This window comes from Trifolium pratense, linkage group LG7 (genome assembly GCF_020283565.1).
Source record: "Trifolium pratense cultivar HEN17-A07 linkage group LG7, ARS_RC_1.1, whole genome shotgun sequence".
Classification (NCBI taxonomy): Eukaryota; Viridiplantae; Streptophyta; class Magnoliopsida; order Fabales; family Fabaceae; genus Trifolium; species Trifolium pratense.
The window spans coordinates 55,235,568-55,251,507 of NC_060065.1; the positions used below are offsets into that span (position 1 = coordinate 55,235,568).

Consider the following 15,940-nt stretch of genomic DNA (forward strand, 5'->3'; position numbering starts at 1 on the left):
AATCATTCATTATATTAAAAAAAAAAATTGAAGTATAAAAAAAAAATCAATTTTTAGTACTTTTTTAATGAATAATATGTATTATGTACGTCTCCTAATGAGCGTAACTCCGTTGGCGTTGATAGAAAAATTACATAATATACAAAGAGATTGAAGTTTGAACTCTAATACTTCCCCTTATTCACCTTCACCTTCACGTACTCAGATAGATTGTTTTGCTGTTGCAGGCTTGCACTATTATAGTTTGCACACGATTTACAATTTCAGCTATAATACGGTTTTATTTCTCCAACCAACTGTATTATGCATTTGTTTCCGACAAAGAAAACAAAAATTCAAAAATGTTTTTGAGTTAATTTGAATGATAATACTACTGCCTCGACAATAAAAAAGATTTTTCTTTTATAGCAATTTCTGTATTCTAAAACGTCCAATCTCATCCAGTATAGAAAATAAAACATTCATTCAAGTAGCTTTCTTCCTAGGTGTCACAATTGACAAAACCTTCTCAGAATAGTACAAAACTCAACTTCTTAATGACAAAACCTTCTCAGAATAGTAGAAATCTCCTAGCCTGAGTAGTTGTATTTCCATTTAGGAAGATTCACATATTAATGGTGGTGACAAAAAGGGAAAACCAGAAAATGGATCAACATTAGTCACAACTTCAGCTAAAACAAAATCAATTATCAATATTTGCAAGCAGTTAAAAACACCACACAGTTGCTACATAACTGTTGGCCAAACAGATATGCTTGCTACAAAACTCAAAAGGCAAGCTATGAAAGATTCGAGCAGCCAAACCTGTGTCCTCAATAATTAGCTTACTGAACTGAACTGAACTACATACATGAGTCGATATCATTTATCTTTTTATGTTGTCATCAGAAGATATACTAGGCCTTTCAGGTATTCAACAATCTCTGATCCACCAAGCTTTGAACTTCCATATACTCTATCAACAAATGTGATTGGAACCTGTACACATGTGACACTAAGGTAAGCTATGAAGTGAATAATAACAAGGCGATAAGCTTGAACAGGGTAATTACATTGAGCCTGTGTTTATTTTAGCAGTCGGCTAAATGTGAACGCGTGTTCCTTTAGAAACTACAGTTTGTAGCTTGTGCATTTCCCCAGTGAAATGCACTGAAACTTGCGGTTTCGGTGAGTGCAACATACAACCAAACATATCCTAATAACTAGAAGCCCTCTACTTGACAAGTATTTTGGAAAGACATGATAAAGAGAAAAAGAAAAGCTAAACCAACAAGCATTCAAATCCTCTCCTTAAGTATATGCATAAACAGATTTAAATATGAAGATTTCGAGAAAGATAGGACAATAGAAAGGAACCAGGGCAATCCTGGAATGATTTCCATGTTTAGCAATTATAATTTCAGACAGTTTGCAAAGCAGATGAAAGTATGAGTATGACTGTCATTCAATTGGCAATGTTAATACCAAATGCATCTTTCATATTAATAATATGTCATACAAAACTCAATTTATCAGCGACCTACAGAAGACCAACAGCCTATCAAAGCAGGTAATTTCAAAAAATGGTGACACAGCAAAGCCATAATTACAGCTTAGATTTAATATATGGAATAGAATATCTGAATGGATAATACATGCTGACTGCCTTTTAAAAACAATTACATGACAAAGCACATGCATATCATTGATTATAACCGAATCAGGCAACTGAAGTCACAGTATTAGGGTGAATGTGGATTGGTGAAACATTTCTAGAATCCACCAGCGCAATTGTAAGCTGTAGCCAATTATAATTACTACAGTATTAAAAATGGCACTTCATCATTCAATTTACAAGTTGTATGAATAAATGGTACAAGTTACGCTAGATATGTCAAGAATGTATAAACGGCCAGCACATATAGTGATGATCAATGCTAATTACGCATCTAACTCATGAGCTATGAAATCAACATAATAAACAGGTTAACATAAAGAATAACCAACAGGAATTAAGCAACTGCACCTCTTCAATATGGTACCCTTTTCTGGATGCTCGTACTATCATCTCCATTTGGAAGACATATCCCTTACTAACGCAGCAACTAATGATATCTTCAAGCACCGATTTCCTATAAAGTCTACAAAGAACAACAATACATCAATCTCCAACCAGTTAATAGAGGAGCAACAACACTCACCAAACAGTTTAATATCCATTACCTAAAAGATCCTGTCAAATCGGAGACACCAGGCCATAGAAGTGTTTGTGCAAGAACATTTGCTCCCCTGCTTGTTAGTTTGCGCATAAGATTCCATCCATGCACACCACCACCTTTAACATAACGAGTCCCTGTAACTATATCAGCACCAGTTTCCAACTGTTTTCTGAAAAACAAAAGGGAAGAGTTAAGTTGTGGCAGCCGGCAGGTAACAAGAAAACAAGAAATATATTATTAAAAGCTTTCCTTACCTAATGAAGCCTGGCAAATACTTTGGCTGCAGAACAACATAGACATATCAGGAAGGAAAAATTGTAGAATGCTGCAACTAAAAAATTCTCTAAACTAAGAATCTAAAACAAATTTCATTCAACTATCCAAGTGTTAATTTTCAATTCCTTTTCAAATTTAATCACTCTTCATGAAAGCAACCTATTATCTACATGTGAACAAAATAACATACATGGTGTGATAGATCAGCATCCATAATGACAACAAAATTTCCAGATGCATGCTTCATGCCATGAATATAAGCCGTTCCTGCAAATTAATCACATCAAATGCCAATTTTATCAAAGATGATTTAGTAAAAGTCTCAGGTACATACCTAAACCCATTTTCCTAGGCCTCGCTCTTAACAGCTGTATCCACAAGAATAAGCACAGTTACTCTAAATGATACAAAAGGAGTGAGATAGATCCCAAAAAATAGAATAGGTCACGAATTGAGTAAGTAAATATTTTAGTCTTTGAAATTGCAAGGGTCAGTCAATTTAGTCTCTTAAATTGAAAATTATCAATCATTTAGTCTCCATCAAAATATGTCTTCAGTAAACAGTCATCAAAACCAATAAAAGACAAACAGTGCATATTTACTTAACTGGTGTTTTGTTGCATCAAAACAAGCATAGAACCTTTAAAACTGTGGTGCAAAATTTGAGAAAATGACTAAATTGATCGATATTTTTCAATTTCAACGACTAAAATGCCTATTTACGAATTAATTACTAGTCATTTATTTGTAAATGAAAATTGAAATTGTGAATGTGAGTGCTTACAATCCGATCTTCTCCATAAACCTGCTGCAATTGTTTTACAACATCTTGAGTACCATCAGGACTCCCATCATCCACAACAATAACTTCAAAATCAACATCCCTAAAATTGAGAAATGAAAAGGAGTATTTGTCAATGTTGTTAAACAGTGGCGCTATAGTGTAGCAGAATTCGAACACATTGTTATTGTTTTGTGATACACTATTTAGTACAAAATGTTGTCTAATCGCAAGTATAGTCGGCAATAGCAATATTGCATAACAAAATTTGAATAAACCGCTATTTCCTGTGATCCGCAATAGACAGCATTTTGATCATAATCTAAGATGAGCATTCTATACCAAATTTCTTAACCATATCTTTTAATTTAGGGTTGAAAAAGAAGCTAATTATACACATAGATTCATAAAAACATGCTAACATATAAGAAAAATAGATTAAAGAAATGAAGAAATTACTGAAGGTGTTTGAATATAAGGTAAAGAATGAGACTAATGTTGAGTCGTTCATTATATGTAGGAACAATTATACTGTATTTGTTTTTCTGATTCTGATTCAGCTTCTTCTCATCCATTCTAATCTGAAATTCGAACAAATCAAATCAATAATATAGTGATTTTGATTTCATCAATTATCACATATATGTAAAGAAAAACACATTTCACCAAAAAAAAAAAAGTAAAGGATGGACGAAGTTTCTCACTGTTTATGGCGACCGGTAACTAACTCCGGTTGCGTTTTCCGGCTAGTTGAGTTCAGAGCGATTTCAACTTGTTTCTTTCTGATGCCAATGGTAAAGTGGTTACATTTTTTTATTTTGTATTTTGGAGCTATCGTTATTACTCGCTTGTTTCAAGATTTAATTGAGTTCTAATAGTTTTATGTGAGATTGAAACTCAACAAGCGTTTGTAGTCCAACGGTTAGGATAATTGCCTTCCAAGCAATAGACCCGGGTTCGACTCCCGGCAAACGCATTTTGTTTTTTATTTATTTATTTATTTTTTGTTTGTTTATTTATGGTACACGAAAAATTAATTTTATACGTTACTTTACATGACAAGTCTTTCTTGTCAATATTCTGTATGAATGGTTTTGTCTGAATCCATAAAAATATAAAGTCCAAAGTAAAGACAAATGAGATTAATATCTAATTTTGTGTGGTTTTAGTTGTATCTTTATATTTGTGTGGTTGGTATGATAGCTAATGGCTCTTTTTTCTTGTTGGTTCAAAACTACTACTAGTACTAGCTCATTTATTTATATTTGTGTGATTGGTATTGCATCTTTATATTTCTTTTCTATAGTCATACATAATTCACATTGCAACGTGGGTTGCACAAGCTATCAAAAAATCTGGATTAAATATCCATGTATTGATGTTATCATGTTAACTCTGTTTTTTCTACACACGCAAATAAAATTCTTGCTTTGTACACGACACTCTTTAAGAAAACTCATAATTTGGTCAAAATAAATCTCATAATATTTAGGTATAATGGATGTGGGTAACTATGATCGAGTAAAATGTATAGTAAGATAAATAATCTACATTTACATTAGCCACAATCTTAGTCATCTGATCTTAATTAGAATACTTCTGCCTTCTTTTGCAAAACAATGCCAAAATATAATGTAAAAATATGCTTATGGACCTCTACCAAGTAAGGTTTCATATTGAGGAGCAAGCACCTCCTCATACATTACATTTTTTGCTAGAAAAAATTCACATTGTTACCTAATTACCGACATATACTCCAGACACGATATTAACATTGTACAAAGAGTACTCGAACTTTTACAACAAGAATACTTCAGACCCAACTATCTTATGTGAAGGATTCAGACACATTTTCGACCTGAAGTATCGATACTACCTAGATGTTACTCAATTTATGCATTTATTTTTTAGGTGCCATAAAATATAAGTGAAATACATCTTTCATATGTATATATAGATGATTTTTTACTATTTGATTAGTAAATTTGTATAATTAGATATGACATCAGATTCAGATGTTGATTGAAAAATATATTAAGTTTCAAATGAGAAGGAAGAGATAGACATGAAGAAAAAAAACATAGGAATGTGAAGTTTTGGCACAAAGCGTGGGTCGTTGTTCTTGTTCATTTCTTATCTTATTACATAAATAAATAAATATCTAACAGAAACAAACACAAAAACTGAGATGAATATGTTACCAAGCACTAGCGGCACCACCACCACAACTACCACCGCGTTGGGTGGTTGGACGGTGCTACAATTATCCAAAATCAGAAGCAACCGCTCTGTTTCTTCTTCTTCTTCATTCTCTCTTCGGATCTCTGCCACCTGTGACGACCGCCCTCATGGTCCATCCTGTATATATGTTGGTCCTCTTCAAACTGCCACCCAAGAGACTCTTGAAGCTCTTTATTCTCAAGTAACTTCTACTTTCACTTTCTCTCACAATTAATCAAGTTTAATCATTTACTTAATCTTTTATTTACTTATGATTTTTTATGTTATCTATGATGTTTGGTTCTTTCTGGTTTATGGCTGTTTGGAATGACTTATTTGAGCTTATCTACAAATATAAATACTTTGTGAGAGAGAGACTCTTTGAGAGAGTTTACTGAATAACATGTCCGTAAGTTGTTTTCAGCTTATTTACATAAGCTCTCCGGGATAGCATATGAAAACAACTTATTAATTATATGAAAAGAAAACAATTTGATTTTTATATTATCTTTGTTATAAAAATGAGCACTTATATGATAAGCGCTTATGCTTAATTAAGATGTTTATCCGATCGGTTTTTTTGTTTTTGTTCTTTTCATGTATTTATTTTTAGGGTCTTGCTAACGAGTGCCCCCGGGGCACTCTTTAAGCATTCCATTAAAAGAAACTTTTTATTCAAAAAATTAAACACTCCAAATTCCAATGCGTTTACTTCACGCATTTCCATAAAAATTCTATAAAAAACTTACTATTTAAGGGCTTAAAGAGTGCCCCGGGGGCACTATTTAGCATTTGCCTTATTTTTAACATGGTGCTCTTTGGTAACAGGCAAGGGATGCATATTACAGAGGAGAGCCTTTGATAGTTGATGACATGTTTGATAGAGTAGAGGTGTATATTTCTTCTCCAATTCGCCACATATGCTTCTTAACTTTGTTATTTATATTGTTCTTATCTTACTCATATATATTATGGAAACAGTTGAAGCTTAAGTGGTATGGTTCCAAGTCAGTTGTGAAGTATCCACGATGTAGTATCAGGAGGCAATCAACTTATGCCGATGCTGAGGTAATTTTCTTCACAAGTTTAGATTGATCAATTCTTATTTGCTCTGGCTATGACCCCATATTCACAAAAAATTCACCAATTTCAGTTGCTCATTCTTAATATTTTGTTGCATGATGATCTTAATAATGTGAAGAATATATATTGGAAAGAAGGGTAGCTGATTTCCCCTTATTAGCTCTTGATGTTGCTAGGAAGTTATTATTGAGAAAAAATTCAAGTCCTGAATTGATTAGAGATAAGGTCTGAAAAGATCTTATAACGAATAGACATCGCTGATCTTGAAATTGATTTTGTGAGGTTGAGTTAGGTTCAAAAACAAATTCTAATAGTTAAACGACTTAGTATTCATGTTTTGTGATATGTCCTATTTCTGTTGAATGTATCTGGTTTCTACATGTTTTGTGATACATACTATATGCATCTGGTTAGAATGTTAAGGTTCCTTTCCTGTACCTCTACCCCTTTTTTTCCTTCTCTTTCCTCTATTCTTGGTTTCTTGTTTCACCTTAATATTGAATGGTGTGGATGTAGGGCAGGAAGATCTATCTATGGTTTTTACATTGGCAAGTACATGGGCCCTATTTTTTGCATTTGGCAGTTCAGCATGTGTTGGACCAATGTTTTACACCATCAACTTAGCTTATCAAAATGCAATGAACTTAGGATTATCATATGGTAGCCATGCATCAGAACTAAAGCCTCTTTTCATGGTGAATACCATTATCTTCATGGCACTCGGTTTTATCATAGGATTTCCAGTTGCTTCAGCTTCAGGTAAAAATCCTTTTGCTGCTACTTTTCATCTTATGCCTTATCATTTTCAAAGGTAAACTTCCATGGCGCTACTTTTATATTCATATGTTATTAAATGCCTTTTTTCAGTCAAAGTACTTCAAGGCTTGTGGAGAAACGACTTAGCAGCACTAAAGGGTTCATGTCCAAATTGTGGAGACGAGGTTAGTCACTCGCTGAATTAAATGCATAAGACTTGAAGGGCAAATGTCATGGCCCCTCAAACTTGTAGTCTTCCATAGCCTCCCTTATTTCTTTGGCTGTTGCTCATGTCATGGTAAACAGTTGCTTGGTATCTTTGACTTATGATGTTGTTTATATACACAACTTAATCAAACACTTATTCAATAAGCAATTATCTTATCATGAGCTTATATACCAGTTGTTTTTTCTATTGAAAAGGGAATGAAAGTGAACTTTACATAATCTAAAAACATTTTTATGTTCTGTCAAACACTTATACAAGTTCTTATGTTATAAGAAAGTCCAAATAATATCCTTCAAATGCATTCTAAGTCTTTTAAGTTAGTGTCTTTGGTGGTTTTGTAATAGCAAGTCTACAAATCTAATATATTAGTCTATCGTTTCTTTTCCGTCATATTCATTCATCAACCAATGCCCTTATCTGTGTAGGGAAACATAGATTTCATATTTAACTTCATTTATATCGTCTCAGTTAGTTGGAAACCTTTTGTTACAGGTATTTGCATTTGTAAAAACGGACAAGGCTAACAACTCACCCCATAGAGCAAAGTGCCATGTGTGTGAATGCTTATTGGAATTTCGCACCGAAGTCGAGGTATATTGTTTTAATTTCTTGCAAAAGTCAGTACATAAAATTTGGCGGCTATTTGATTTTCACATATTGTAGAGTATAGAGAGTTGAAACATACAGTGCAAAGCAAGAACTGCAAGTATTTTTCTTTTGCTTAACACATGATGTTCTCATTTGCAGCAATCAACTTCAGGATTTGGTAGACAATGGGTTTATGGGCGTATTTACCTTGTGCGTAAATCCAGACGCCAAAGAGAGCTGTAAATTTTCTGTGCCTATGATTGTCAATTGTAAAGAAAAGAATACAAGCAACTTCTGTTTAGTTTTGAGTTTTAGTCTAAAGCGGTTCTGTTTGAAGCCAACTAGTCCACTTCTGGACGGTTGATTCATTTGATTAGGTGTTTTTATTGTCAACAATTGTAGTTGTCAGACGATTATAGAACATTGAAATGTAATTTTTGAGATGAAAGGTCAAATGTAAACCAACATGTTGCTTGCCATTAGTAAAATAAAGGACACTGATTTCAAAAAATATACTTGATCGATGTAGTAGAGTTAAGTTATGCGAGTTTAATCGTTGCCAATTCCATGATTCCATCCATATCAGTAAAACTTGAATCCTAACTTGTTGCATATAACTTTCTATGTTTTGTTTCCATTTTCACTTCAATTAATAAATATATAAGATAATATAGATTGAGTATTTTCTTCACCGTTTTCTTTTCTCAAAGTTCAATATAGATACAACATTTTAAAAATTTGAAAAATAGTGAAACTTCAATTATTATGTTTTACTTCACAGTTGCAAACTATTAACTAAAAAGGAGCGGCAAGGCGTGAGCAACTAGTTTGTAAAAACACATTCTTCCTGGTTTATCTTCCATATTATCTCTATCACGATTTATTACAACAGAGTCTTTGATTTGCTTGTTAGTTGTTACTAATTAAAAAAGAACACATTTTAGAAAATAGGAACTGAAAATACTTTTAGAAACTAAACAAACTTTTATTAAACATGTGTGTAATGTGCACAGCTAGTCATGCAGTCATCAAGAAACATTTGACATGCAAGCCTGATAGTGTGCATTGCAAACTTTTTAATATCATAATCTTCAGAATTCAAGTATTGAATGGGGGAATCAGTGGAACAAAATATTGGGACAGATAGAGAGCATAAAGTAATTTTGACAATTGCAAAAATGAACTTCAGAATTTGCCTGCAAGCAACTTTATTCAATAGTTTAACAGAATTTGGATTGTCGTTAGTTCTGCGATCCATAATTTGCCACAGACATGTGGTGTCATTCGGAATGCTAGCTAGAACTGCTACTTACCATCATGGAAAGCAGAAGAAAATTTGTTCACCCTCCACAAAATCAGAACGTTTTACACAGAAAAGTAAATACCCGCAACCCACATTTTTCTCATTGATTTCAGAACACCATGGCCCGACATGAAACCAAATATAAACTTTTAAATGTCACAGATGTTCAGAAATATCAGCAACACTACAAGTTTCACGCCAATCAGAAGTGTCCTAAACTGTAGACTAGAATCCAGGAAAGCTGCACATATTAGAAAAGCAAGCTCAGATTGTGGAACAGAAAAACCCAGCAATTTTCTTTTGTGCACAAAGAAACTTTGTATGGTTAATAGAGCAATATAGACTACATTACCAGGAAAAGAGTTGTAGATGCAAAAAGACCCTCTTGGAGGAGGGCTCCGTGGCCGCCAAATTCCTCTTCATCAACCTTCAATATTACTGAATAATACGCATATATAATCCCGGAGGACAAAACTAAAAAGCTGCAATGCAAACGGGAAAAATTTACTTTAGGAATAAACACAAACTGAAGAAGTGTTATACATCATACTGCAAATGGCCTACAAGTGCAATGTAAACTTTAGAGACCAAACTCAGATAAAGTTCCCTAGTGCTTGTGGACTTGTGGTATGTGAATATCTTACATGAGAGTAAACCTAAAAACCAATACTAGCTATATAGTTATATTTTGATTGGAGAATAATGTTACAAGCATCTAAGGAACTTAGAGAGTTCTGTCCTGAACCTGGGTAGGAAAAGAAGAATATTGAATGAAGATAAGGATTTTCTTTTGGACAAATAAAATTTCACATCACAAATGAAAAATTGATGGATAATATGAACAGAGAAATTTTATACCTAATTGATAAAAAAAATTGATAAAAAAACACTTGCAAATAACACTTACATTGAGAATTTTATACCCCCCCTATATAACAGTTACAAATAATCACACATTTAATTGATAAAAAATAAAAAATTGATGTATATAGGGGGTTTCCTAATTTCTAGAGCAGCTAATAAATATTCATAAGAACCACCGTTGCTACTTAATATATGCTGAACCTCAGTTGCTAACTAGCTATTAATGACTGCAGTCTGCATATTTCTTTACTGTGTCAAGACCCCTCCCATAGATTACAGATGTATAATATATATTTCCTTTTATAACCCTAGTCTAGAATCCATACTGGCAAAACCAACAGTCTTCACAATTTCACTAGAATGTACAAGTGCCGTGTAAATATTGTGATCACAATTTATAAGAACAAAGACACCCAACAAAATGTTCACCAACATTGGTATTTCAGATAACCTTTTCAGATTTATGCATTGTATTGGCATCAAATTATGTAGACACAAAATAACAAAACCAATCAAGTAGTTTATGCATGATATCAGATCATCAATGGATATGAGAATTTCACATCAGGCAAGACAATGTCATATGGTATAGAGTGATAGACAACTTTACGATGAACATAACGGATCAGTAAAATAAACACTTACAGGATAAACCAAATTCCTCCAACCAATGGAAAGGTACCCCAAAGTAATCCAAATACAAGGCCCATTGCTTGTCGAATCCAATGCAATACATCTCCCAATTGATCCTATTTGGGAATATGGAGGTGAAAGACAAAAATAGAGAAGCTGGTTAGGATAATGAGATCAACACAATACATTTGACTCCTCTAGAAATAGGAGTGCAGAATTATCACATAGCAGTTCATTGACCTTCTAAAGTGCCCTCCTCGATTTAGAGAAGCTACATCCATATCACAATCACATACTACATGCAACAACGCATAACAATTACTAGTATTTATTTCATGTATAAATTAAATAAGGATTAAAAATCCCAAAAGAAGCTCTACCAAAAAAAAAATCCCAAAAGAAGTAACTACACTAGAATCAAACAGGAAGTAGAAACTTCCAAGACATAAGCAAAACTAAATGCTTAAACTATCCAACTCGCACCTGATATTTATTTTTATTTTTGTGTTAACCACCCTCCGGTTCCCAGGGGAAGGGAGACTGGTAATTGGAAATTCGGCCGCAAGATAAGTAAAATCTGACCAATAATTGTATCCCACCCAGGAATTAAACTCGGATTCTCCCGAACGATTCGTCCTAGTCCTGGGGGGGGGGAGCTCATTAATCACTTGAGTCCAATCACTTGGTTAACTCACAATTGATTTTAGCTTAATCACTTGAGTCCAATCATTTGGTTAACTCACAACTAATTTTAGCTAAAAGTATAACAATTACTAAGTAGTATTAAATGATGCATTATATCTTTCTTATCTTAATCCAAAACAGTACTACTAATGAATCTATAAACATATTAGTGACATGTTTTGTTCTATGTTCCTTTCATAATTCTTCCAAAGTCTAAACAGAAAAAGTCAACAATTCAAATCACTGATACTTGTGTCTAATCTAAATATAATCAGTGATACCTAGTTGAGTAAGAATTTAATCCAATTACATGAAAACAAGTGAAACAGATCGAAAACTATGAAAAAGAAGTAAAACAAAAACCTTGTCCCAGGAAGCTTCTGGATCGAGCAATTTAGCGAATTTGAAAGGAGAAAGGTGACCATTCTGGTGCTGTAGTTGGTGATTTAGTTTAGCAGATTTAGCTTCTTTCATCGTGAGAAGAATCGAATAAAATCAAATTAAGATAAAATAAATAATGGGAAACGAAGTAATTGGTGTAAAGTATGGATTTTTGAATCTTGGGTGATGGCGACAGTGGAAAGTGGTGAAATTGGGAATTAGGGTTTGGTGAAAGTTACAGAGAGAGTGAGTTGTGAATAAAAAGATGACAGACTGGAGAATTAAAAATTGAAGATATGATGATATGATGAGTTTGGTATTTCATCTCTCACCATCATCTACTACTGGGTCTGGACTTTGTTTGGATGCAAATTAAAATTAAAAAAAATAAAATTTCATTCAAGGTTTATATCATGAGTTTAATTTTTGAATTTAAATGATAAGCACTCCTTTAAATCATATACCTAATCATTTATTATTTATTATTTATTATTCACTTGATTTTATTTTTTTAGTTATGATACGAAGTTTCCACCTCCGATATATTTTTTAATCTTTTAAAAATTACTAACTTTTACTTTTATTCCTTTAAAAAAATTCCTTTTTTTTGAATGAATTTTAAAAAAATTCTTTGGACCTTGACAAAAAAGAAATTTATTTGATCTTTGGTTCTTTAATTTTTTGTTTTAAATTTTAGTCTCTTTTTTTTTTAAAAAAAAAAAAAAAAAAAAACAAGTAATATTTTTCAAATATGAGAGGTATTGGAATTTAGATGTTGCATATATAGTATATATAGTATATAAGGCTTTTATAAATAGAGAATTAGAGTATTAACCTAAAAAGAACAGAGAATTAAGTTTTAGGGATATATATATATATATATATATATATATATATATATATATATATATATATATATATATAACTTTCTCTTGGCCACATGTCCCGGAAGACGGCCGTAGGCGGATCACCGTTTGCGTGAGGTATGTTAATTACATGTTTCAAATAGATATAATATGGTGTCGCCTGCTTATGATATGGTTCACGCAACTTTGCTTGATTAGGGTGACCCAATTTAGAATATATTTCACTAAAAAAAAAGAAGTTATTTTTGTAGTTTCCACTCGAGGGTAAAAATATGAGAAATTCTTAGGTGAGTCATCACCTAAGCATTAATGATTAGGCACGACCAATTAAATGATTACAACTCATTAATAAATTAAATAATTAAAAATAAATAATAAAATATTAATGAAACTAAATGTGGACCAAATCTTAAAAATAGGGAAATAAAAAATCTCAAGCGCTAGATTGTTATTAACCATTGTATTCCCTCTGATTTTCATGTATTGTGCGCTCACCACCAGGCACCACCAAAACAAGTAGCAGTACTCAAGACAAACAAGATGATGACAATTTTATTTTTCACTATTCGTATATATTTATGTTTAACTAGGTGAAGAATATTTTAATTTATTATATTTAGTATATTATTGTTTCACCATTTGCTACGTATACTGCGTTTTACTAATTTTTATGTTGATTTTAAGTTGCGATTATAGTTTGATACAAATTCATATACAAACTCTATTTCACGGTGCTAAATTTTAATTTTATAGCGTATGGCTTATAAATTTATATGATAAAACATACTGTATTTGGTAACATTATTTTCTCACGAACTTGTAATTTTTTACTAGGTACGTACATACATGTATTTTGATAAGTTAATTCAATTTGCTTATAGCTTATTAATTTTTCACCTAAATTCTTACTTGAAAATGATTAAATATTAATTAAATATATTTCTTTTTATCAAATCCAACAATTATAGTTTGAACTTTGAATAGCCCCTGAATTTCAAAAAAATATAAGATTCAAAAAGAAAAAATTATAGCTTTTCTTAAACGAAATATCAGTGTTTGAAACAAAAAATTATTAACTTCACTCACATATGTTATTTCCTCTTATTTTTCTTAGTGTTGGTGGTGATAACAACACATACAAATTGGGAGGGAATATAAGTTGATAACAATCCGTCGCAAAAAAAATAAAAATTGGGACATGACTTTTTTTTTTCTTCCTATTTTTTTAGATTTGGTCCAGATTTGGTTTCATAAATACTTTATTAATTATTTTTAATTATTTAGTATATTAATGAGTTGTAATAATTTAATTGATCGTGTCTAATCATTAATGTTTAGGTGATGACTCACATAAGAATTTCTCTAAAAACATAATCAAAGATGTCCAAATATTATACTTCAATTGACAAAATTGTTCTTGTCCAAAAACAAAATATTGACAAAATTGTTAGATCATGCATTATGATCAATGTTCAAAATCCGACTTATGCATGTATGTGTGTATGAATTGTTTATATCTATTGTAATTTTGTAAAGGCTTAATTAGTAAAATAATCTCTTAAAGACATTTTTGATTTGGACATCTCACTCGAAATGCAATCAATGCATTTATTCTTTGCGATCTTGTAGTGGGTTTCACATTGGTCTTTAAAGAAAAAAATATCTGAATAAGTCATTTAAAAAAAAAAGATCTGATGATATTCGGTCCTCTTTTTTTTCTTTCTAAGAGACCAATATAAAACCAAAAATATCTTTAACAGATCATTTTACTAATTAAGCCTTTTGTAAATCTAACTAAAATTAATTCGAGATTATGGGATAATGTGATATAGTAATCATCAACTTATTCCATGTCAGTGACTCATCGTTGAATTTATCCTATTAATTAATCAAATGAATTCTAAGAACATAAATAATTTAATTTTAGAAAATGCTAACCACCGACTTTGATATATTAGATAACGAAATTAAATATAGTAAAAATATTTTAAAGTTTGTATATTTAATTTTTTAGAAGTGTAAAAAGTTTAATGAAAGGCACAATAACTACAATTCACCAAATGTCATATAAGATTAAACTTTACTCGTTTTGATGGCTGAAAATCTATAATGTTAATCTTGGTTTAAACATTCACATGTGGTGGTCGAGTCTTTTTGTCTGTCTGGGCATGGATTAAGCATCTGCTTCAGTGTATGTTATTGTTTTGTAAACACTTGAAGTCCTTTCTGGCACATCTTATATTAGCAAAGGTTGTTCGTTGATTATAATATACCCGATTTTTGTTCGTTAAATTTTTTTTGTAAAAATGTCTTTCTAATACACATTGTTTTTTTTAACTAGTAGAGACGTGCAACTTGTGGTGTTTTCCAATAAATATTACTTTTTAGCAAAATAAATCACAAAAATGTTGTAGCCATTTAAAGGTGAGTCATCAATAACTATAAGATCCCAATTAAACTAGTAAATACTCACAAAATATATCCACGATGAATATGATAAAAACTCTCACTACCAATATCGATAAAAGTAATTATATGCAAAATTAAGCGGACATGAGTACGAATACGAGTACTCTAATACTCACCCTGCCCCACAATATTAAACTAACCTTAATTCTTTTTTATTTCATTAATAATAACAAGTCCTGCTCCGCACAAGGAGTGCCAAGCAGAACGTCGAGCGTTTACAACAACAAAAACACTGGTCAACCAATACCAAAATAAATAAATGGGTTCGACCACCACATATGAGAATTTAAATCGTGATTATATTATAGGCTTTCATCCACCAGAGCGAGTGAACTTTGACTTTAGTTAGCATCTGATGGACTGACGATTTCGTTGACTTGAAGATTCTACTATATCGTTCATGCCACACCAACCAAATGCTATACACCACAATAGTTGCAAAAAATAACGGTGAGCACGAGAACCTCCTACAAAGTGCGTTAACCTTAATTCTAATTGATTAATTTATGTACAATAGATAACATCGTCACACTATAAACTAATAATATTTTATTTTTTGGCACGTGGTCTTAAAGTAAAAAACTTAAATAAATAAGAATTTTGATTCTC

The 15,940-nt window shown here is 31.8% G+C and overlaps 3 protein-coding genes and 1 non-coding gene across 4 annotated transcripts; 2 read left to right on the forward strand and 2 right to left on the reverse strand.

Moving 5' to 3' along the window:
• Positions 1 to 446: 446 nt before the first annotated feature.
• Positions 447 to 4,101, reverse strand: LOC123899938 (dolichol-phosphate mannosyltransferase subunit 1). The gene is made up of 9 exons (XM_045951205.1): positions 3,960 to 4,101; positions 3,715 to 3,836; positions 3,259 to 3,358; positions 2,809 to 2,842; positions 2,665 to 2,741; positions 2,453 to 2,478; positions 2,203 to 2,367; positions 2,006 to 2,120; positions 447 to 978 (listed from the first exon to the last, which is right to left on the reverse strand). The coding sequence occupies exons 2-9, from the start codon at positions 3,828 to 3,830 to the stop codon at positions 874 to 876; spliced, it is 738 nt and encodes a 245-aa protein (XP_045807161.1). The 5' UTR covers positions 3,831 to 3,836; positions 3,960 to 4,101; the 3' UTR covers positions 447 to 873.
• A 58-nt stretch (positions 4,102 to 4,159) lies between these two features.
• TRNAG-UCC lies at positions 4,160 to 4,231 on the forward strand. The gene has a single exon. It is a non-coding gene; the product is annotated as a tRNA-Gly (tRNA).
• Positions 4,232 to 5,303: 1,072 nt separating this feature from the next.
• LOC123899708 lies at positions 5,304 to 8,642 on the forward strand. The gene is made up of 7 exons (XM_045950920.1): positions 5,304 to 5,677; positions 6,304 to 6,366; positions 6,457 to 6,543; positions 7,080 to 7,317; positions 7,426 to 7,499; positions 8,036 to 8,134; positions 8,291 to 8,642. Exons 1-7 carry the CDS (start codon positions 5,444 to 5,446, stop codon positions 8,372 to 8,374), a joined length of 879 nt encoding a protein of 292 aa, XP_045806876.1. The 5' UTR covers positions 5,304 to 5,443; the 3' UTR covers positions 8,375 to 8,642.
• A 450-nt stretch (positions 8,643 to 9,092) lies between these two features.
• LOC123900066 (respirasome Complex Assembly Factor 1-like) lies at positions 9,093 to 12,319 on the reverse strand. Its single transcript, XM_045951365.1, has 4 exons — positions 11,979 to 12,319; positions 10,944 to 11,047; positions 9,787 to 9,916; positions 9,093 to 9,675 (listed from the first exon to the last, which is right to left on the reverse strand). Exons 1-4 carry the CDS (start codon positions 12,087 to 12,089, stop codon positions 9,637 to 9,639), a joined length of 384 nt encoding a protein of 127 aa, XP_045807321.1. The 5' UTR covers positions 12,090 to 12,319; the 3' UTR covers positions 9,093 to 9,636.
• Positions 12,320 to 15,940: the final 3,621 nt, after the last annotated feature.

Bases quoted from the DNA above. Each gene is read 5' to 3' on its own strand.
- LOC123899938 (XM_045951205.1), bottom strand. From the start codon at position 3,830: ATGGATGAGAAGAAGCTGAATCAGAATCAGAAAAACAAATACAGTATA. The intron at 2,843-3,258 runs GTAAGCACTCAC...TTGTGGATACAG, and splicing joins TTTATGGAGAAGATCGGATT to CTGTTAAGAGCGAGGCCTAG. The intron at 2,368-2,452 runs GTAAGGAAAGCT...TTTGTTTTTCAG, and splicing joins TATTTGCCAGGCTTCATTAG to AAAACAGTTGGAAACTGGTG.
- LOC123899708 (XM_045950920.1), top strand. From the start codon at position 5,444: ATGAATATGTTACCAAGCACTAGCGGCACCACCACCACAACTACCACC. The intron at 6,367-6,456 runs GTGTATATTTCT...TTATGGAAACAG, and splicing joins ACATGTTTGATAGAGTAGAG to TTGAAGCTTAAGTGGTATGG. The intron at 7,500-8,035 runs GTTAGTCACTCG...CTTTTGTTACAG, and splicing joins GTCCAAATTGTGGAGACGAG to GTATTTGCATTTGTAAAAAC.
- LOC123900066 (XM_045951365.1), bottom strand. From the start codon at position 12,089: ATGAAAGAAGCTAAATCTGCTAAACTAAATCACCAACTACAGCACCAG. The intron at 11,048-11,978 runs GTTTTTGTTTTA...ATTCCCAAATAG, and splicing joins CAGAAGCTTCCTGGGACAAG to GATCAATTGGGAGATGTATT. The intron at 9,676-9,786 runs GTAATGTAGTCT...TAATATGTGCAG, and splicing joins CATCTACAACTCTTTTCCTG to CTTTCCTGGATTCTAGTCTA.